Source organism: Phodopus roborovskii, unplaced genomic scaffold (assembly GCF_943737965.1).
Source record: "Phodopus roborovskii unplaced genomic scaffold, PHOROB, whole genome shotgun sequence".
NCBI lineage: Eukaryota > Metazoa > Chordata > Mammalia > Rodentia > Cricetidae > Phodopus > Phodopus roborovskii.
The window spans coordinates 16,436,628-16,460,160 of NW_026126485.1; the positions used below are offsets into that span (position 1 = coordinate 16,436,628).

The following is a 23,533-nucleotide window of genomic DNA, read 5'->3' on the forward strand; positions in this document are numbered from 1 at the left end:
TAAGCATGTAATCAATTCAAAGGTAACCTTTCAATAAGTTAAGAGTTTCAAGCTGTGATTGACTGAAAACTTACTCCTTTATTTCAAATGTTGTCCCCCTTCAAAGCTTTCCCTACCATGTCTACAAAATGACACATGAACCAATGAACTAATAAAAGGGCTCATTTACCCTGAGATAACCTTTTTTTTTTTTGGAGGAAAAGAAAAGGTCATGTAATCTGAACTAAATATATGTCCTGAATACAGTCTTGATAAAAAACACTTTCTATCAATATACTACGCCTAAAAAAAATGCTGACTTCAAATGTTACATTCCTAAATTTACGGACAAATCATTTTGCCTTGAGTTTTCAAAATACAAGTAAATGGGCACTGTCTCAGGCAGTGTTCTATAGCTGTGAAGAGACATCATAACCATGGCAACTCTTATAAAAGAAAGCATTTAACTGGGGTTGGCTTACAGTTTAGTCCATTATTGTCACTGCAGGAAGCATGGTGGCACACACGCGGACAATGTGAGGGAGGGGTAGCTGAGAGTTCTACATCTGGATCCCTGGGCATCAGGAAGGAGAGAGCCACTGATTCTCCTGACTTAGGCATTTCAAACACCAAAGCACACCCCCAGTGTGTACAACACGGCCACACTTCTTAATGCCACTCCCTAACCAGTGAAACAGGGGTCTATGGGAGTCGTTCCTATTCAAACCACCACATCTGCATCTAACCACTGACCGCAAGGCTGTGTACATCGTCCATGACATAAACACCAACCTGCCACCAAAGAACTGAGGGCACAATATACCCAACAGTGAAGCGGTAATACCAAGCTCAATAAAATGCTAACAGCAATTCACACGTCATCCTTACCAAGTGTCAAGCCAATGTATCACATTCCATTCAGAGCTCACAACAACCTTGTCAAGCAGTCACCAGTGTCACCCCTACTGTTCAGAATCCAATGCATACAGCCAACATATGAGCAAATCCAGGACTGAGAGTCCCCATCTGTCTGTTTGGAGTTTGTGCTCTCAAACAACCCTCCAACATTGCCTTTCCTGATTAGCAATCTCTCACACTATGTATCAACTCAGCAATAAACTGTGAAAATCCCCAAAAGTGATTCATATATACATCTGAATCCTGACTTTCTAAGACAACTAGGAAATATTTATTTCACTACATATGCATCTGTGTTATGAAAAAAATTAAACAGTCAAAAGAACATTAGGGATTGCTAGCTCGCCCAAAGGGTTACTATAAAAACAAGCAAAAATGACTTGCAGAAACAAAGTAGAGTACAATGTTAAGAGCTATATAAAATCTTAGGAAACAGATACTCACGGACTCACACGAAGTCATGATAGCAAAACAAGATCACAGGTTACCAATATTCCCACCACATTACAATGGTCCTATTTGTGTTTTCCCTTACTAAAAATGTCAGTGTCACAAAAAATAAAGCTGTACTCTTTTTACTTCTTAGTTTTAAATCTTTATCACAGCGGATTCAGCACTTAGGATTTATCTGATGATAAAAGTCAGGGTTTATACATGTGTCTCAATGTCATTGGTGACACAGAAGTCCCAACTTCTGTATTTCCCTTGTATTGTACTGCTTTTGTCCCGTGGTTACATGATGGCTACTGCTACTAGAGGACTTGCATTCACATTCCAGGTAAAAGAAGGCGACAGCAAAGCAGTACAACACATCTCAAAAGGATTACAAAAGCTAAGAATGTCATCAAATAGCATTGAGGACTTACATAAAAACTTCTCCCACCTCTTTGATATGCCCACCAAGTACTTTTAACTTGCCTTGATATATGACTTTCTTTGTTCTGTAAAACTATAAAACTTCATGAAACGACTTCCACCTTAGAACATGGAAGGTGTGGTAGATCTCTGTTCCCAATGTTTAATAAAAATGGCTTCAGAATAAACTCTTATTCCCTTTAACGTGAAAGCTGTGTGGGGGGGAAGGGTTTCTAGCATCAACAAAAGTTTTCATCACAAAGAATTGATGTTTGCAGAGATAAATATATTTAGCCTGTGTCCTACTTTGCTTTCTGTTACTGTGATAAAACGCTAACCAAATGCAACTTGGGCGATAAAGGTTTATTTGGCTTAGAGGTCCATCATTAAAAGAAGCCAAAGTAGGAACTTAGTACAGGAACTCAGTGCAGGAACTGAAGCAAAGATCATAGTAGAACTGCTACACTCCGCCTTGCTTCCTTAAAAAACCTGTATAAACTTTCATGTTAAAATTTTACATACATGTTCTTTGGGAAGAAAATTAAGAGTCTGAATTCAGAATCAATCACATTTGGCGTACCACTGTTCAATGTACTATTCTCAAAATGTTTAAGCAAAGAAACATGAGGTTTTTAAAGAGAAAGCAACCACCTGAACAACCACAGTCCCAGCAGTCAGTCATTTTCATGTTTATTGCACACTGAAGAGACTGTGAGTTTGACTATTCAGTCTTCTTAACAGCAAGTATTCTACTAACTTTGCTGAGAATGGCCCTAGACACAGACACAAGCTAAGGCAACCTCAGAGGAAACTGTGATGGTTTATTTGAACAAGGTTATCACTCATCCCTTCCATCTCTATTTCACATGCCCTTTAGGTTACTCTGACTAAAAGGACCTCTCAGACAAGACCATCCTAACAATGGCAATCTCACTAGACAGTGAATTGCGAACTCTCCTCTTTGCCCAAGACAATCTTAACCACTCACTAGGATCCTACAAATTTGTTTACAATCCTGTACCAAAGAAAACTCACTCTGAAAACTTCATAAGTCATTTACCATAATTATTTCATCTTCAACTTTGAAATTCTAGTACACTGTTTTCACAAACCCATTTTTCTATCTTATTTACTAATGTTAATGTAAAAACAATTTTAAAATGCTACATTTGCTCTATATTGTCCACATTTATATTACATGAAAAGAAGTGTTAAAGTTTTTTTAAAACACACACATACACACGCAAGCATACGCACACACACACACACACACACACACACACAGAGAGAGAGAGAGAGAGGCATCTCTCCACTGTACTTTAAACTCTTATTATAAGTGTTTTATATAGTTAACTACAGCATTGGTTCTCAACTTGTGGGTTGAGAACCCTTTGTGGTTCCAACAACTCTTTCACAGGGGTCACATATCAGATACTTCTAATTCATAACAGTAGCAAATTACAGCTATGAAGAGTCAATGAAAATGATTTTTTGGTTGAGGGCATCAGCACAACATGAGGGACTGTATGAAAGGGTCACACATAGGGAAGATTGAGCATCACTGCTCTACATGATACTGCTTTTCTGTACTATTTAAAAACTGTACTATTTAAAAACTGGCTGGCTAGAGAGCTGGTTAAGCATGTACACTGCTTTTACAGAGGACCACAATTCAGATTCCAGCACCCACGTCCAGCAGCTCACATCTGTCTTGTAACCGCAGTTCTAGGTGATCTGATGCCCTTTTATTGCCTCCACAGCACCTTACATTCACTCATGTGCACAAATCCATGCGCGCACGCGCGCGCGCGCACACACACACACACACACACACACACACACACACTTTTAAAAATAATCAAAAATAAGTCTTTAAAAATAACCATTTCTTTTAAAATCAGAAAAATACAGCAGTATTTTGCAAAGTAACAAAAGTAATGAATGTTAATGACACAATTAACACAGAAAAGGTCTAAAAGGGCTTCTCAGAAGAAAATCTCTGCATAAACTTCCTTCGTTTTGCCAGTTATAGAAATTCCTACCTGAACCAAATTTAAAATCTGAGAGCAAAAGGCATACCATCAGGAACATACCTAAACATAATAAAAGCAATATATAGAAAAATCAACAGTCAACATCAAACTAAATGGAGAGAAACTCAATGCAATTCATCTAAAATCAGGAAGACAAGGCTGTCGACTCTCTCCATATCTCTTCAATATTGTGCTTGAAGTTCTAGGTAGAGCAAGCAATAAGACAACAAAAGATCAAGGAGATACAAATTGAAAAGGAAGAAGTCAAACTGTCACTATTTGCAGATGATATGATAGTTTACATAAGTTACCTGAAAAACTCTACCAGGGAACTCCTACAGCTGATAAACACCTTCAGCAAAGTAGCAGGCTACAAGATTAACTAAATAAAAAAATCAGTAGCCCTACTTTATACAGACGATAAAGGGGCTGAGAAAGAAATCAGAGAAACATCACCCTTTACAATAGCCACAAACAACATAAAATAGCTTGGGGTAATGCTAACCAAACAAATGAAAGACCTATATAATAAGAACTTTGTGTCTTTAAAGAAAGAAATTAAAGAACATACCCAAAAATGGAAAGATCTCCCACGTTCTTGGACAGGTAGAATCAACATAGTAAAAATGGTAATCTTGCCAAAAGCAATCTACAGATTCAATGCAATCCTCATCAAAATCCCAGCACAATCCTTCACAGACCTTGGAAGAACAATCCTTAACTTTATATGGAAAAAGCAAAAGACCCAAGATAGCCAAAACAACCCCCTGTACAATAAAGGAACGGAACTTCCAGAGGCATCACCATCCCTGACTTCAAGCTCTATAATAGAGCTATGGTTCTTAAAACAGCTTGGTATTGGTGCAAAACAAACAGGAAGAACAATGGAATCAAAGTGAAAACCCTAATAAAGACACACACCTATGAACACCTGATTTTTGACAAAACAGTTAAAATTATACAATGGAAGGAGGAAAGCATCTTCAACAAATGGTGTTGGCACAACTGGATGATGGTGCGTAGAAGTCTGCAGATAAATCCTTATCTATCTCCATGGACAAAACTTAAGTCCAAATGAATCAAAGATCTCAACATAAATCTAGCCACAATGAACCTCTTAGAAGAGAAAGTGAATGAAAGGGTACAGGAGACTGCTTCCTGAACATAACACCAATAGCACAGACACTGAAATCAACAATTAATAAATGGGGCCTCCTGAATTTAAAATTGCAAAGAAAAGGATATAGTCAACAAGGCAAAACAGTAGCCCATAGAATGGGAAAACCCCATTCTGACAGAGGGCTGATTTCCAAAATATACAAAGAACTCAAGAAGCTAGTTATCAAAACACCAAATAATCCAATTAAAAAATAGGGTCCAGAACTTATTAGGGAATTCTCAACAGAGGAATCCAAAATGGCTGAAAGACACTTAAGAAAGTACTCAACATCCTTAGCCTTCAGGGAAATGCAAATCAAAACAACTCTGAGATATCATCTTACTCCTGTCAGAATGGCTAAAATCAAAAACACCAAAGACAGTTTATGCTGGAGAGGACATGGAGAAAGGGGTGCACTCCTCCACTGCTGGTGGGAGTGCAAACTCCTACAGCCACTTTGGAAATCAGTATGGCAGTTCCTCAGTAAAATGGGAATCAGTCTATCTCAAGATCCAGGAATTCCACTCTCAGGCATATACCCAAAAGATGCACATTCATACAACAAGGACATCTGTTCAACTATGTTCATAGCAGCATTATTTGTAATAGCCAGAACCTGGAAGCAACTTAAATGCCCCTCAACTGAAGAATGGATGGAGCAAACGTGGAACATTTACACATAGAGTACTACTCAGTGGGGGGGAAAAAAACAAACCAATGGAATATTGAAAATTGCAGACTAATGGATGGAACTAGAAGAAACCATCCTGAGTGAGGTAACCCAGTCACAAAAAGGTAAACACGGTATGTACTCACTCATATATAGATTTAGACATAGAGCAAAGGATTATCAGCCTACAATTCACACCACCAGAAAAGCTAGGAAGCAAGGAGGACCTTAAGAGAGACATACATGGTCCCCTGGAGAAGGGGAAAGGGACAGGATCTCCCAAGCAAATTGGGAGCATGAGGGTAGGCAAGAGGGGGTTAGGAGGAAGGGGTGGGGAGAGGTGGGCATGAGGGAGCAGGAAAGTTGAGTCAGGTAAAGAATAGAGGAGAGCAAGAAATGAGATACCATAATAGAGGGAACCATTATAGGCTTTAAGAGAAATTTTGCACTAGGGAAATGTCCAGAGATCTACAAGGATGACCCCCAACTAACAATCTAAGCAATAGTGGAAAGGCTACCTTAAATGCCCTTCCCCGATAATGAGATTGATGACTACCTTAAATGCCATCCTAGAGCGTTCATTCAGTAGCTAATGAAAGCAGAAGCAGACACCCACAGGTAAACACTGAGCTGAACTCCTGGAATCCAATTGCAGAGAGGGAGGAGTGATGAGCAAAGGGGTCAAGACAGGCTGGACAAACCCACAGAAACTGCTGACCTGAACAAGGGGGAGCTCGTAAACTCCAGTCTGATACCTGGGAAACCAGCAAAGGACAATCCCAGACTCCCCGAATGTAGGTGTTAGTTAGGAAGACTATGCAGTCTATGGGGCCTCAGGTAATGGATCAGTGTTTATCCCTAGTACACAAATGGACTTTTGGAGTCCATTTCACATAGAAGGCCTAGGCCCTGCTCCAAATGATATGCAGACTTTGAAGATTCCCCATAGAAGGCCTCACCCTCTCTGGGGAGCAGAAAGGGGATGGGATGGGGATTGGTTGGGAGAACAGGGAGGATGGGAGGGTGTGAAAACTGGGACTCATATGTAAAATAAACTTGTTTTAATTTTAAATTAAAAAATAAAGATTTAAAAAATAATAAAAAAGACACACCATCACCTTAATATGCCATATCTTTTGGCAATGTTCTTTCCTTTGTTTAAAGGCTTACTTATTTATTGTGTATACAATATTCTGATCCATGTATGCCTGCACACCAGAAGAGAGAACACAGAAGAGGGCACCAGATGTCATTATAGATGGTTGTGAGTCACAATGTGGTTGCTGGGAATTGAACTCAGGTCCTCTGGAAGAGTAGCCAGTGCTCTTAACCTCTGAGCCATCTTTCCGCCCCCCACCAATATCCTTTCTATACTCATATAGTATTTCCTGGCACTTAATAGATACAAAGACATACTTTCAAAGACAAGGAAAACAATATCAGGGTGGAGAGCTGGCTCCACAGTTAAAAGCACTTGTTCTTGCAAAGGACTGGATCTGATTTCCAGCACCCACCTGGAGCCTCACACCTCCTCAGGCACTAGGTATACACGTGGTACATAGAGATACATGCAAGCAAAACACTTACATACAAAAGTAATTTAATAAATTTTTTAAATTTATAAAAATTTTAGAAAACCAGTATCATCCTCTGCCATAGGTATATCCCAAGTAACTATAATTAAAAACATAAAAACCAGGAGAAACATTCCAATAAAAAATTCTGACTGTAAAGGTCAAATTATGAATCTGACATTTTCAAACAGATTGAGAGTACATTAATTATATCCTTCTGAAATAGTAAATGTAGTAAGAATTTTTTAGTGCTTATTAAAATCCTACCATTTAGAGAAGAATGTAGTATATTTCAGAAGGGGAAAAAAAAAGAAGGTAGAAAATAGGACATAAATAATTATAAAGTACCCTAAATAAATAACCCATCACCATCCAAAAGCAAACAATGACTGCTCCTCTCTGCTTTATGAGATGCAACTCTGATCATTTAAATACCATGCTCTACCATAAAATAAGTAAAAAGACAGTTTTTTTTCCGGTCCGACTGTTTTGTATATGGCTGAGCTGCCTATCACACTTTACACCACTGATTCAAATCTGTTTACTCGGGATATTTGGAATCTCATGTTTTATTTTCAAATACTGACCATACCATAATAAAACAAGTATTTTTAAATCTGCATGTAGCATCTGAGGCACACCGGCATTACCCAAGTCTGTAAAAAATAGAATGCTCTACTAGAGAATACATACAAGTGAAGCACTGCGGGTTCACATGCGTGTAGGTTGGCACATACATTTATTAGCTGCCACATTTTACCCAGAGACTAAGGGAGTGAAAGCGCCAGTCATCACCTTGGCTGAAGGCCTGTGGATGCTGAAAATCCATCCCTAGTTATCACATTAGAGGTTTACTATTGCAAGCATTCAAAAAAGCAAAAATATACATGTATGTCTTCTAAGCATATTTGTATTCACTCATTTTAAGACAGGTAAGTCAGAAAAGCAATTTTAAGTATGTTTACTGTATTTCAATATGTCTCAGGCATATGCTCCAAATACATGACTGGCTTCAATAAAAACAGTGCTGATGAAGCATACAATTTTAAACAGGAAAAAAAAGTGACTGTTCACTAAGAAAGACAAACTCACCAAGCACTGGTCAAGTTCTTACTTATTACTATTATTTATCAGCTATTCACAGAAATAAGAACCACCTACTTCTGCCCTATTACAAGCAGACTTCTAGCTTGCTCCCTTCTAATTCTGCAGTGATTATATTTTAAGATTAAGAGGATTATAGCAATTATTTGCCTACCAACAAAATCCCTACTGCAAAAGGATCTTTGCAACATGAAAACACTGTCACAGCAGAGTGTAATAACTCCCTCTTGGTTTCTGTACCTTTTAATAAAATAATATGCTTCTCATTTGGGGCTTAAAATAGGAATAATGAGCATGTTAACAATCATGCCATACTACCTGGTCCTTTTCAGACACTGTAATAATGCAGGAAGGTAAAAGCACACATGAAAACAGAATGCTTATAGCTGTTCTTTAAATTAATACTTATCAAAGCCTCTAAGTGCCTTCAAGTGCTCCGGTGGTTCACTCTGCGGATGCTCCTACCTTCCTTCGCGGTGGCTGCCTTCTGCCTTGATGGTGTCACCAGCTCCTTTACAATCTGCAAAACTTGAATCATCGCTAGTTAAAAAGCCAAAGGCTCCAGCTGCTTCCACTAGAGATCCAACAGGTTTCATCATCAAGAGCTTAACACATTTCTGCTGTCTGAACGCTCAAGCACGAACACAGTTCAACTTCCGAGAAATAAATGCTTTGCCTAGATACAATGACGCTCAGGAGCAGTTAACAGAAAACAAGAGAGCCAGCTCTATCTTCCTGAGGACTCCAGCCCATGTTAAAAGGCCATCCACAAAGCCCAAACTGTGTTACTGTGCAAAGCATACACTATTCATGCACCAAACTGTGTAATCTGTAAATCACTAAGCACAGCAAAACACACTCCACACAAAAGCCACGACAAGAAAACCCAAGTCTATGCTATAAATTCTCAAATGATATCACAGATGCTATGTGCAAATTTTTAAGTAAAACCAAAATACCCTGTACTGTCAAAAGCTTTAATACTGTCTTCCAATTTCTCAAAAACCTTATATTTGAATCAGAAAATGTGATAAAAATAAAAATCTATCTTGTTAACTCCAACTTCCCAGATTTGCATAAAAGATATAGTGCCTCAAAAATAGCCTAAAAAATCCTCTCCCTTCCTTCCTCTCTTTCCTCTTCCCTCCCCTTCCTCTTCACACACACCTGACTTCTTAGTACGTGAATAAAAGTCTAAGTTCACATACACACAAAATTCCCCCAAGGAGTCCACAAATCATTGGTCTCAACACAGAGCCATGGGCCAGAGAATTTAAAACAAGCAAAACTACTGCTTCTGCCATGTAATGGCTTCAACAGCATGACTGCAGCAATGCTTAATGAATACTTAATACCTATGCTTCACATTCCATTAACCACACAGAAGCCCTTCTCAAAGTGAACCTATAGTAACCAAGGGAGAGACTTATGGGTCCGCCCTGCTAGTATTATATTTATTACAGTGATTCCCCAACAGAAACCTATTCCCTTTTCCTGTATCACCAACTTTCCTACTTTTCTTTTTTTCCTATTCAATATGTTGATATTTTTAACATCATAAGATAATAGATCCTGGGGAGAATCAGAGACAGTTCCTTTGCCTTCAGATAGACAGCTAATGACTTATTTATATTCTCATTTTTTCAACTGAGGTACACGATGGATCCACATGATTAAAATCTTGCTTTCTCAGCCGTCATGACTTCTCTGGAAAAATGTGTAGCTTTAGGGTTCAGGGCAAAATGTTCACCTCTTCTAGGGAAAAGATGTGCATATATATCATTCACAACACAAAGAGAACAGCACACTTTAAACCTACAACAGCAGGAAATACCTGTAAAGAAAGTGCAGAACAAAGTAACTCCCTCAACTACTTGCTAGCTTTAGTGTACATGTTTCTATTAAAGTTCAGGGGTTGCAGATATACCTCAGTGGTAGACTACTGCCTAGCACAAGGCCCTGGGCTGGGTCCCCAGCTGGGAGGTGAGTAGGAAGTGGGAGTGAGTGAGAGGTTGACACATTCTGATAGGTCAAAACATCTCAAACCAAAACTGTGGCCTTTTTAGTAAATCTCTTTGAAGACTGGATAGAAACAAATCAAATTCCATTCCTTCTATCATTGCCCTGTCTCCTAGGACAGTTTTGAATAGGTAATAGGCATTAAATACCTAGCACCTCTCTTCTAGAAAAGAAGCTGAATAGTAACTTTCCCTCTCTCCCTCTCAAAAATCAAACCAGGGCTAAGAAGTAAGTACTTTACCACTAAGCAACATGTTAGCCCTGAAAAGTTTGCTGTCTTCCAATTTCTTCCTTCCACAGTAATGAAAAGAAAGATGGTACATTATCCTCTCAATAAACATTATGTTTGATGAAAAAATATAGGATTCATTTTTCCATACATTTCAGTTGCATTATTTCATCCTACTGGATTAGTTTTTATTTGAAAATGAAAATCACCATCAAAACATACTACCAAGGCATCTGAAAAACACTCCTTCAAGTGATCCTAACATTTGGTGCAAACTAGGGTCTCTATCCTAGAAGACTGTCATGGGAAACACTAACCATACAGGGATAAGTAAGCACAGAAAGTACAAAACACAAGGATTCCACTACAGAGAGAGTAAAAAAAAAAAAAAAACCATCAAAATGGTACCCGGAATTTTTCCCAAGTCAGTGATTCTCAACCCATGAGTCATGACCCCTTGGGAAGTCAAACCACCCTTTCACAGGGGTCATCAAAGACCAGCAGAAAGCACAGATATTTACAGTATAATTCACAACAGTAGCATAATAATGGTTATCAAGTTAGAACAGAAATAATTTTATGGTTGGAGGTCACCATAAGAGGAACTGTATCACAACATTAGAAAGGTTGAAAACCTCAGCATTAAAAGTTCACTTTCTCAGCTGGGTGGTGGTGGTCCAGCATGCCTTTAACCCCAGCACTTGGGAGGCAGAGGCAGGCGGATCTCTGTGAGTTCAGGGCTAGCCTGGGCTAGAGAAGGAGTTCCAAGACAGCCAAGGGTAACAGAGAAACCCTGTCTTTAAAAAAAAAAAAACAAAAGTTCACTTTCTCCCTGCTCTACCTGGGTCACCAGGTCCAGCAACTTCCCAGCAAGATCCTACTTGAGAACAATGCTGATGTGACCCAAAGTCTTCAGCTGATCTACAACAGACACTGCAATTGGGGGAAATGAGTATCTGTTGTTTGACCCACTGAGTGTGTTTTTGTTTTGTTTGAGGTGGGGTTTCACTACAAAGCCTAGGTTGGCCTTGAACTTGTGACCCTCCTTGTTATGGCTTTTATTCTTTTATTCCCTCAGCATAATTTGGTATGGCTGAAGGATATAGGTTGTGTTAACTTTGCACTGCTGTAACAAATCCTCAGATAACTACCTTGGGTGGTTTGAATAAAAATGAGCCCCAAAGCCCACCTAGGAAGTGGCACAGTTTTGAAGGTGTGGCCATGTTGGAGGAAGTATGTCACTAGGAGTGGGCCTCCATGTTTCAGATGCTCAAGCCAGACCCAGTGTCACTCTCTCTTCCTGCGCCTGCCAATCCAGATGTAGAACTTTCAACTATCTTTCCAGCACCATGTCTGCCTGCAAGCCACCAAGCTTCCTATCATGACAATAATGGACTACTAAAGCTCTGAACTGTAAGCCAGCCCCAATTAAATGTTGCCTCTTCACAGCAATAGAAATCCTAAGAGACCATTTTAACATAAGAGGAGGGTTCCTAAACAATAGCATTATATAGAACTGTTTACATTCTTCTTTTTGCTATATTTTTATAGTAAATAAAATTTATTATTTCACTATTATTTCTTGAAAGAGAGAAACACTTTTAGTTTAAAAAGAGAAGAGAGCAAACTTTTTTTTGTTTTTGTTTTTTAAGACAGGGTTTCTCTGTGTAGCCTTGGCTGTCCTGGAACTCCCTCCTTAAACCAGGCTAGCCCCGAACTCACAGAGATCCATCCACCTGCCTCTGCCTCCTGAGTGCTGGGATTAAAGGCATGCTGGACCACCACCGTCCAGCTGAGAAAGTGAACTTTTAATGCTGGGATTTTCAACCTTTCTAATGTTGTGACCCTGTAATACAGTTCCCTCTTATGGTGACCCCCCAACCATAAAATTAAAAAAAAAATTTAAAGAAATAAATATACATAGTCTTAGCCAGCACGAGACTCTACATGCTGATGCAATACTCACCTCCCAGGTAAGATGTGCCCATTAGTCCAACAGTGGCACTACTATCACTGAGTAACTAACAGCTTTTTTCTTTCTTTCTTTCATTTGTTTGTTTGTTTGTTTGTTTGTTGGGGGGAGGGACTTGAGGTCTGCTCCACAGGAATAAATTTCATGCCTGGTACTTTAATCCTGGTCAAAAGCTTATGGCTGGGAGGCCAAAGGTCCTAAGTAAAACTTGCTATTGTTATTTTGCTGAATGGCCATGCTGTCAAATTACCTTCTAGATACTTGTTTATATCCACAGATGTTGGCTTTACCGACCTTGGCCAAAGAAGCTTCATTCTGTAATGGGCAGCTATCAGTGGAGAGATACATAATAGGTCAAAGTCCTGAGAATACAAGAATGAATTGTTCATCACTAAATGGGGTATTTGTGTTATGCCCCACCCACTCATCCAAAGCCTACATAACATCATACAAGAGGAAGCAGAAAGGTATTAAAAGGTAAAGGACAAGGAGGAGTACTATAAAATGCTGTCTTCTGGACATGTCATTGACTATCACACCCATGAACTCACACTAGCTATGGTTTATCTACACAAGACTTGTATACGATCAAGCCAGCCAAAATCCCAGCACACATGGCTAGAAAATCTCTAGGCACCATGCCTTATTGAAAAGCTACTGGAAGTTGCTAGCTGCTGGGAGAAGGAGATCATTCTTTGAGGATGTGGTCATTGATAGGTATATCACACTTCCGTGAACGGTCTTCTGCCCATGCACATAAGGGCAGCACTAACTGGATTAAAAGAAGAAGAAAAAGACATGAAGTTGGGAAGAGGTGTGTTGGTGGAGACATGGTAAGGAGCTGGGGGCAGGAAATGGGTAGTAGTAACAACAATAATAATAATTGTCTATATGTTAAAGGTCTAGTGGGGCTTGGAAAACAAAAAAGATACTACAGTTACCTTTGCTACCTGCCGAAACTGTGAGCTGCTGCTTTCTGCAACAGAGGCACTCTTACCTGTTACCCAGAAATTCTGATACCGCCTCCTACATTTGTACAGTTGTTACATATTTCCACCCACCCCCAAACCAATAACATTTTGGTAACGCCCAAATGTTGACTTCCTTCTTCTCACTATCATATCCAAATCCCAAGAATGAGACAAGAAGAAGAGATGTAATGACTAGAAACGAAATCACTATCTACTCTGCCCCCAGGAGACAACCCGACTTCATCCACCTACTTTTTCCAGATGAAAATACTGGGCCAAAACATTTCAGGTGAAAGGATGAATATCAGGAAGTGATTAATGGTGAAAGGTAAAAAGAAAATTAGCTAGACAAAGGAAAGAAGTCTTCCCTTAGCTTCTCACTCATCAAAAGAAAAAACAGAAAAAGAACAAGACTGGATCTGGTCTCTTATGAATTGTTTCATTCATTTAGTAAAATCAAGAACAAATTTTCGCTGGGGCATCTTGTTTGACCCTAAGTATGAAGAAGTTCAAGAAAATCAGTCTACTAAAAAAATAATTCTGTACAAACAGCAAACAATACTGTAAATAACTGAATAGCACACAATCTTAAGGAATTATACACTAACTTCTTACGTCTCACTAATCTTCTTTTTGTCAATATGTACCTTTAAGGGAGTTTTCTCATTAGTAAAAATAATTCCATTTTCCAGTGCAGGCAAACAAGAATGAAACAAGGACCAATACAAGAAACAACTTCTCAAGACCACCATATAGAAATTAGTATGATTTAACAACTTTCTAACTGATCCAGGTACTCCTTGCTACTGATTTTACAAAAATGTAGTAGTGTTATACATATTCTTTCTAAACATTTCATCAACATCTCTATACAATAAACATGGACAAAGATGCTGGCACTTGTGCTCCACATATAAACTCTTTTCATCTTATGAATTACAACCCAGCATCTTTTATTCTTCGCAAGAGTTCAGATGGTTGTTTTCTTTAACCCATTTTCAAAATAATATATATATTTTTTTTTTTTACTTTCCTGGAAATGCACTTTAGAATTAAGCTACTGTCATTTCCACCCCCCCAAGGAAAAGAATGTGAAAGGCCACATTTCTTGTGACAAAAATAATCTATAAATACTCAAGATGACAAATGATCCACAAATAGAAAAAGACTATTGAAAATCAAATTATAAACCCATTTCTAAGTAACACTCTTTTGAGATAACAAATTAGTTTACATACTTTGTTTCTTTACCATTCTATTGAATTTTTAGAGGAAAGACATGTTATTCTGTCCAAAAAAAATCAAAAATCAATCTCAATAAACTTGACATGCAATACAACATGATAATTATAATATATATATATATATATATATATATATATATATATAACTTTTCTTTACAACTTTTTCTGCATCTAAAATCTCAAATGCTCAAAGTGTTTTAATTCACTTAAAAATGGCAGTGGGGGTTGAAGTGATGGCTCAGTGGTTAAATGTGCACATAGTCTTGCAGAGCACAGGAATTCAGGTCCCAGTGGCCATCCCACGGGACTCACCAGCACCTGGAACTCTACCTCCAGGGGATCCCATGCCTTCAACAACACACACACACACACACACACACACACACACACACACACACACACAGTATGTTACTATAACAACTACTTCCATAAACTCCATGAAGTGTGTGAATATACACAGTATACAACAAAATGTCTCTAATACTCATTTCCCTAATATGAAATCTATAGTCACCCTGGCATATTAAATCAACAAAGAAAGGAGACAACCTACAGCATTCTTCACAAGCAACACTACGAATGAGGTAACACAAACTATATACTACTTCCAGCAGTATCAGATTATTTGCATATCAGAAGTGGTTTCTTTAACACAATGGGCTTACAAATGACATTTCCCACTCTTGATATATATTTTAGCACTACTGTCATACTCTTAAATGATGCAGTTGAAGAAGATAAAGAAAATAAATTACCTTTGATGAGATGTTTTAAAAATGAAGGGCAGGGACTGGAGAGATGGTTCCAAGGTAAAAGCACTTGCTTTCTACATGTGGTTATTTGAATGATAATGGTTCCCATAGGCTCCTAGATTTGAAATTCGTCCCCAGGGAGTAGCTCTATTTGAAAGGATTAGGAAGTATGTATGGTCTTCTAGGAAGTCTGTCACTATGGATGAGCTGTGAGCTTTCAAAATGCCCATTCCAAACTCAGGGTCTAGCTCTTCCTGCTGCCTGCAGATCCCAAGGTAGAACACTGAGCTACTTTTCCAGTACCATGTCTGCCTGTATGCTAACATGTTCCCTGTTATAATAACAATGGACTAAACCTCTGAAACTATAAACAAGTACCAGTTAAATGCTTTTCTTCATAAAAGATACTGTGGTCATGGTCTATTACTCTTCACAGCAATAGGACTACAACACTGCTTTTCCAGAAGACCATAATTTAGTTTCCAACACCTATATTGGGTAACTCATAATGCCTTTAATTCCAGGTCCAGGCCATAATACCCTGTTCCATGGGCACCCATACACATGAGCACATGCATATAGAACATTTTTATAGAGATAAGGAAATTATAAAATACATCTTAAAAATAAAAAGTACAAATGGGCTGACAGCATGGTGATCCACAACTGTAATTCCAGCAGTCAGGAGGCAGAGACAGGAGGATCTCAACAGGTTAGAGGTTAGGCTGATCTACATAGGTAAGCTCTAGGCTGCCCAAACAAACAAAAAAGTGCAAGGTGAGACACGAGTGGAACAGTGACCTAAAGCTTCTACCAAAGCTGAACTTTTCTATATTTCCTAATCTTGTCCTGTCTAATAGCAGGGCTTCACACCTGCTCTCTCTCCTAGCTTTTGTCAGGTCTGCAGCTGAGTAAGAGTCCCACATGGTCCTCCCTGCCTCCTTGAGCACACACCCTTGCTCTTACAGACACTTGTGTTTCTATTAACAATCCCAAGCTTCTAGTGTAATATCGGTCTTCCCTCCTAGTTCTGTGCTCTAAAAAGCCAAGTTTATGGGTCTTGTTCTCAGCTGTAGTCTAAAGACCAACCCACTAGCAATATAATATAGACCCTCACTATAGACACTAAAATAAAAGTATAATCTTTATTTAAGTAAAATCCTAATTCTCGTCTTTAAAGTTTATGCTAAAAATTCAAACATGACTCAATTTTTTTTGTTTTTTTTTTATTTAAATTAAAAACAACCTTATTTTATACCAATCCTAGTTACCTCTCCCTCACATCCTCCCATGACCCCAACAACTCCCATCCTACCCACCATCCAGAGGTCCCATAGACTGTCCTGGCCTCCCAACTGACAACCCCATTCAGGCAGCCTGGTTCTGTCCTATGCTGGTTTCTAAGCTGTCAGTCTAGGATTCATGAGCTTCCCCTTGCTCATGTCAGCTGTTTCTGTGTGTTACCCCAGCATGGTCTTGACTCCTTTGCTCATCAGTCCTCCCTCTCCATACACACACACACACACACACACACATATATATATATGTAAAATCAAAATATAAAATACCATTTTTATATCAATTTGGAGATGAACAGAGGCTAGGAAACCAACTTCATAATCCTTAAAAACGAGACATTCTTCATTCATATAGATGGTACAAGTTCCCTTAACAAAATAATGTCTGCTTATATGAAATGAAGCAAGTGATAACACAGCTGTCCAGCTTCTAGATAAAAAAAAAAAAAATAAAAGCTAGATGCCAATCATAAACTTTCTTATTTTAGGCCACATAACAGATACTACTTCCTCAGATATGCTGTCCACTGTCTTTTGACAAGTGAGAAATAATATTTTCACAAGAAATCCAGTTATAGAGAAGTTAATAAAAAAGACGTGAACTTTTTTAAATGTTACATCATTTTTTATCACAGACTCAAGAAAAGAACCACAAAAATCAGACTCTCATAAAAGATAGAGTATTAATTTGAAATATACATGCCTCTGAAATCTGATGCCAAGGGAACCAATAAAATTAACCAGGGAACATGTGGCTGCATCTGGAACAATGAACTTCTGGAGGTGGCCAAGGACACAAGTGTGGAGAAACACACGTAGGCCCCCAGCCCTGACACTGTGTTTCCTTACAAAGCATGTCAGCGCATAGCCAGGAAGGCTCCTCTAAGGCATAACTGAATAAAAGTCCTCCCACCAGCCTAATCATAACCAGTGGTACAAGGCTTACAAATGGTCTACTCCAATCCACATACCTTCAAATAAATAAAGCTGGAGGCAGGCGGGTGAGTAGGTAGCGGTAGGCAGGAAATTAAAAACAGCAAGCCATTTGCCCTACCCAACAAGGATAGTCAGCATAAGATGTGTTCCACCCCAGGCTCCTGGGACTCTGGGAACTTCAAGAGGACTGCCATTGTGAAACTGTTCTCTCAATAAAATGTTAAGAGTCCCCTTAAGAATGGATGGTCTTCGACAGTGCCATTGCACACATGAACTCACAGAGACTGTGACTATATGCACAAGACCTGTACAAGATCAGACCAACCAAAAATCCCAGCATGGACAAGACAGGGGCTCATGAAGTCCCACCTGAATCTGAAAAGCTACTGGCAAGCGGCAGTTGGCTGAAGGTGGGGAGGCTGCAGCCCCTGAGAGGCTAACCATGCACACAAAGGCAGCAGCACTAAGTGGAGTCTGGGTTTAAAAGGAGAGAGAAGATGAAGCTGGAAGAGAAAAGTGGTGGGATATAAGGAGGAGCTGCAGGAGAAAGAGTACAGAGTGGTCTGACTGAAACATGTAAAATGCACATACGAAAATACCAAGAAAGGAATAATAAAAAAGGATGAAGGGTCTTAAAGCAATTATAAAGAAGTCATTAATCTGTATTCTAAAAAAAGGAAATTTACTGAAGTTAATTCATGTATCAAATTTGTATACATTTTGTAATATAATGTATGTCTAAAAAAATTTCTTATTGGAAGACCTATACAACCTGGTAAATAATGTAGCTTTGGAGAAATAATACATAAATGTCCTGTAATTTTAACTAATAAAGTAATTCTAAAAGCTGGAAAAGCTACTACTTTAGTAATTTATGTTTATGCTAAAACTCAAAATGACTTTTAATCAAAGAAAACCAGAATTCCATCAAAAACACTTCAATCATAAATAAATGTTTCATATAGAAGTGTATGAAAGAGAGAAGAGGGAAAGAGAAGGACATGAAGATTGAGAGAGAACATAAACAACTAGTAAATCCTAATCAAAAGTCTATGGGAATTTGGGGCACTATTTTTATAAGTTTTTCTTTTAAGTTTGGTAAAAAAGTATCAAAAGTAGAAACAAAAAAAAAAAATCTATCTCCTAAAAACTTTGAAATGTCACAGCTGAATATTCTGTATAAAACTGCATTTGGCTCTATTTACTCCATGACAGTATCAAATTAAGAGCTATTCACTTTCCTACAGTAAGAAAATAAATTAACTAAAAGCCAAGTGCATTCCATGTTCAGTGGGCGGAGTCACACAATGAAGTGTGCTTAAATCAGAAGCCAGTAGCACACACTTCCTGAGAAGCAGTGTTTGCTGACACTCATCACTGCCACCACCTTGGTTTACCACTGTCAGTTTGGGGAGGAGACAACATTCTCCACGGAAGCTGTAGGACACCCTACTTTGCTCTGCCGTTAACTGCCATCTATAAAGCCCCAAACATTTACAAAGTCATCCCTTACATTAAGAATCATTGCAACAACAATGAAGATGTTGCTCAGTGATAGGACAGATTCACCAGTATTTAAAATACAATTCAACTTAAATTTTCTTTTAACTTCCCAGCCTATTTCTGAGGTATGCAATTATTCTATTTTTAGGTAGATTATTGTTCTAGACAGAATTGTTAACCAATATTTAGGGAAGTATCTATTACTGCCAATTTTTCTATAACCAAGAGCAGCAGAATTCCTGAGCTATCACTGAGGGGCTCAGTGATCTACCCCATTTATAACATTATCTACTAAAACACACATTAAAGCAAACTGTTCCAACTATACTAGAAAACCATCAATACACTACACCAACTATCAGGCCCATTTCTTTTCCTCAGCTAAATAAGAGATGTTTCCAATGCAAAAAAAAATGACTTTAGAAAAAAAGAACACATCCCACCAGACAGTGATGAGACACACCTTTAATCCCAGCACCTGGGAGGCAGAGACAGGTGGATCTCTGTGAGTTGAGGCCAGATTGGTCTACACAGCGAGTTCCAGGACAGACTCCAAAGCTACACAGAGAAACCCTGTCTTGAACCACCACCACCCCCCCAAAAAAAAAGAGCACATCCCATTATGTAGGCCAAAGGGCAGGATCAAACACACCAATATTCGATACAGACTCGTGATTGACCCAGTCAGGAGAAGAGAACTGACAGCCAAATAACTTTAAAATAAACATTATTAATTTCAAAGAAAGCTCTCCTGAATAAAGTGAAACAAAATACAGTAGAGGTTAAAATTTAAAAATAGAGAAAACATGAAGCTTTGAAAAAGAAAATTAAATATAACTTAATTTCTTTTACTTTTATGCTTTTTTGCTTTGTTTTAAACATACCCATCAATAAAATCACTAAATACTGCCATGCATGGGGGACTTTCTTTGCTATAATAGCTATCAATAATCTAAACTGCTCACTTCCCTTATTTCATTTTTGGCTTTACATGATAAAATAAACAAACTGAATAAATGTAAACTACAAAATGCAAATACAAAAAGCAGTAACAATTTAAGTGCTAAAAACCAAAACCTTCTCGTTAACTAATTAAGTCAACAATCCACAATGAAATTCACAACATAATAGCATCCCAAGTATTCAACTCAGAATTTGCTAGAATACATATTGGCAAGAATGGGAGCTAAAAAACAAAGCAAGTTCAAAGGGCTTAGGCAACCTGACTGCTATTTCAGGACTAAGCCAGGGCAGGTAGATACAAACCATCCCTTGCTGAGAACACATGACGGCCAGGCCTGCAGTATAAAGGTGGGTTGTCTCCAACCTTCATCCATTTATCTCATGTGCTGTTCAAAGCTTACTATGTCCTATGTGTTCCATGACATGAGCTGAGGAACCTTCCAGGTAAAGTTACTCACACATCTAAATATCCAATCTTTCCTCTGATACCTACATAAATATTAAAGAAAATCATTACAAAATAATCAATGATTCTCACCCACGTTAGGTTTAGAAATTCCATCTAGATTTTAATGACAAATGTAGTTAAATCACTATAACTACACGCCAAGTGGATTTTTTTTCCAAAATAAGAATTTCTGTTACATTCGAGTCCCACTTTCTGAGATTTAGAGCTCCCTAAAAAACACAGCATGTGACCACCGTAACACTCCTTAGACTACCTTTATTGTGGTGGTCTATTCAAGAACAACTTCTTTTTTCTACATAATATCATCAAATTGTCAAGAAAAGGAAATGTAACCCAGTCTGATCCAAAGAAAGTTTGAAAAGAACCAAAGTCTAAGAACAAGTTAGCCAAAGCAAATACTGACTAGGTAACCAACTTTTAAATTTTACATTAAAAGCATGTATGTTTCTGAGTAATTTCTCCAGAATGAATCTTTAGTCACTCCTATAACTGAAATTTAACACCATAAGCCCTATATAAAGGATTAGGAGACTGTCTTCCTCTCCTCCTTTCTTTCCCAATGTCCATTCCCATCTATCTCTATGCTAGACTATTGGACCACTCAGTGCACCTCTGTGGAGTGAGTCAACATTACTTTCTCATACAGTTCCAGCTACCACCCTCTACACACACAGTCTTCTTGAAAGAACTCCTCAAATTTCATCTAAAAAATATTAATACACAGAAGAGCTACCACACACTAAAAACACAAGTATCTGTAATATTTATTTAGTACGTAAATACAAAACAGTGAGATCAGAAAATGAAAATACAAGTTGCCTGTCCTCAGAAACTCATGTAACGATGATGCTATAAAACTCTAAAACTAAAAAGAGAAGTTTAGTTAATTTTCAAAGGAATTTTAAGTTAAAAAATCTTGCAACTTCCATCCTAATTTCCATGAACTCATGACCATCTTCACTGGAGCTGGGTTTCTATGATATAACCTCATACAAAAGTTCATGCATGGAACTGAGTTAGCACACGGAGCCTCTCCCTCATCTGGACCTGAACACCTCCAGTAACTGATCCTGTTTGTTCAAAGTACCCCAATCAAAACAAAACAAAACAAAACAAACAAAGCAACAACAAAAAAAAAAAGGCACAGGAGATGTTTTAAAAACCAAAGGTGACTTTCTGCAAGGATCTTTTTTAGAAAGACTCAAATATTTCACTATAAAAATAAACTTTAAAAAAACGAAGAAAGCTGCCTTAATTCATATTAAGGTAAATACAACCAATGTAAACAATACACAAAAAATGTAAACTAACATTCTAATAAGGAAATGCTCACACTATCCCAGAGTTTTCATATTCAGAAAGTCTATACTTCCAACAGCCATTTAAGACCCTATTCTTTCTTCCCACTCTAAAAGTAAGCAGTTAATAACAATAAAACCCAGTTCTGCTTACAGGCAGAAGTGAACAGAAAATATGACATATACTGTCCCCTTAAAACTGAGAAGATAATTTTTTTTTCAAATCTTCTAAGATATCCTTGTTTTCTTGCTACATTAAAAGTACTGATAGATTTTTGTGGTTTTCATAAATACATTAACCCATGTTGCCCTAGGATGAAATTTTACACAATAAAGCCTCTCCTAGTTATGGTCAGCTCCAATATTTCCTCTCATACTTTTAGAATCACTTCCCAGTAGAAAACAGAAAGTCAATAGCTCTGAAGTGTTAGAATTTGTCAGCTAATAAGGTAGGGCAAGGTGCCCTCATCATATTTAACCGCTTAGTGTAAACCAAACATCAAAAGTTGTCTCTTGTGCCTAAGAGACAGGTCACAGCACTGAGGAGAATAAAATCCTTCTCTCAGGAAGTGCATACTAGTAACATGTTTCTTCTCTTGTTAAGCAAACAATACAAAAGCTCCTGAGGCAGCAGAAATTGAACCAAACAGGGCACTTACTCATGACTGGAAAAGTCTGTGTGTGTTGTCCCAATCCAGTATTAGACCAAAATCTACTGTCCAGGATTTCTCAGAGGAATACATATCCTGTTCTGGAAACAGAGAAAAAAGAAATCAGATTTTCTAAAGGTCAATGGTTAAAGTTTTCTACAAGGAAATGAAAATAACTTTAATTCAGCTTTTTCTATTACCCATAGAACTTCTAGTCGTTCTCTTTTAAATATAAAAGATTACTACTAATCACCATCCAATTCACAGGTCCCTCTTTCTAAAACAAGTACCTTCAAAAAGGCAACTACCAGGGCTGAAGAGATGGCTTAGCAGTTAAGGGCACTAGCTGCTCTTCCAGAGGACCCAGGTTCAATTTCCAGCACTCACATGGCAGCTCACAACTTCCTATAACTCCAGTTCCAGAAAATCTGACACCTTCACACCAACACATATAAAATAGTTAAAATAAATTATTTTTTTAAAAAAGGCAACTACCATGCAGAAGCTTAGTACATAGAAGACAACTATCAAACAGGAGCTTAGTATGTAAAAGGCAATTGCCATACAGAAGTTTAGTATGTAGAAGGCAACTGCCATACGGAGCTTAGTATGTAGAAGACAACTACCATACAGAAACTTGTCATCTTCAGTCTTCAGTACTACAATTATTCCTTCCCCGTTCCCAGCTAATAAAATCAAGGAAAAGAAGAGAGCCCTGCCTAGGGTAAATAAAACATATCATGCCTGCTAAGTCTATTTTGATTGCATACAAAGTATTTATATAAGCCTCAAATAATGACCACAAGCATTAGTGCTACAAACTTTCTCTAATGATGCCCATTTCCTCAGTATAAACATAATATGAGTTCACATTTATTTAGGTATGTGTAGCACATATCCTTTCAAGGAGTTCTAAGCATATGTGTGTATATATATG

At 38.0% G+C, this 23,533-nt stretch overlaps 1 protein-coding gene across 2 annotated transcripts in view; it reads right to left on the reverse strand.

The window, feature by feature from the left end:
- The window catches only part of Usp6nl (USP6 N-terminal like), a 129,314-nt gene that overhangs the window by 93,982 nt on the left and 11,799 nt on the right, over window positions 1-23,533 (reverse strand). For both annotated transcript variants that reach the window (XM_051194843.1, XM_051194842.1), the window contains exon 2: window positions 22,606-22,697. In XM_051194843.1, coding sequence (XP_051050800.1) covers window positions 22,606-22,609 — 4 coding nt within the window. In that variant the 5' untranslated portion in view covers window positions 22,610-22,697. The remainder of the gene's footprint in view (window positions 1-22,605; window positions 22,698-23,533) is intronic.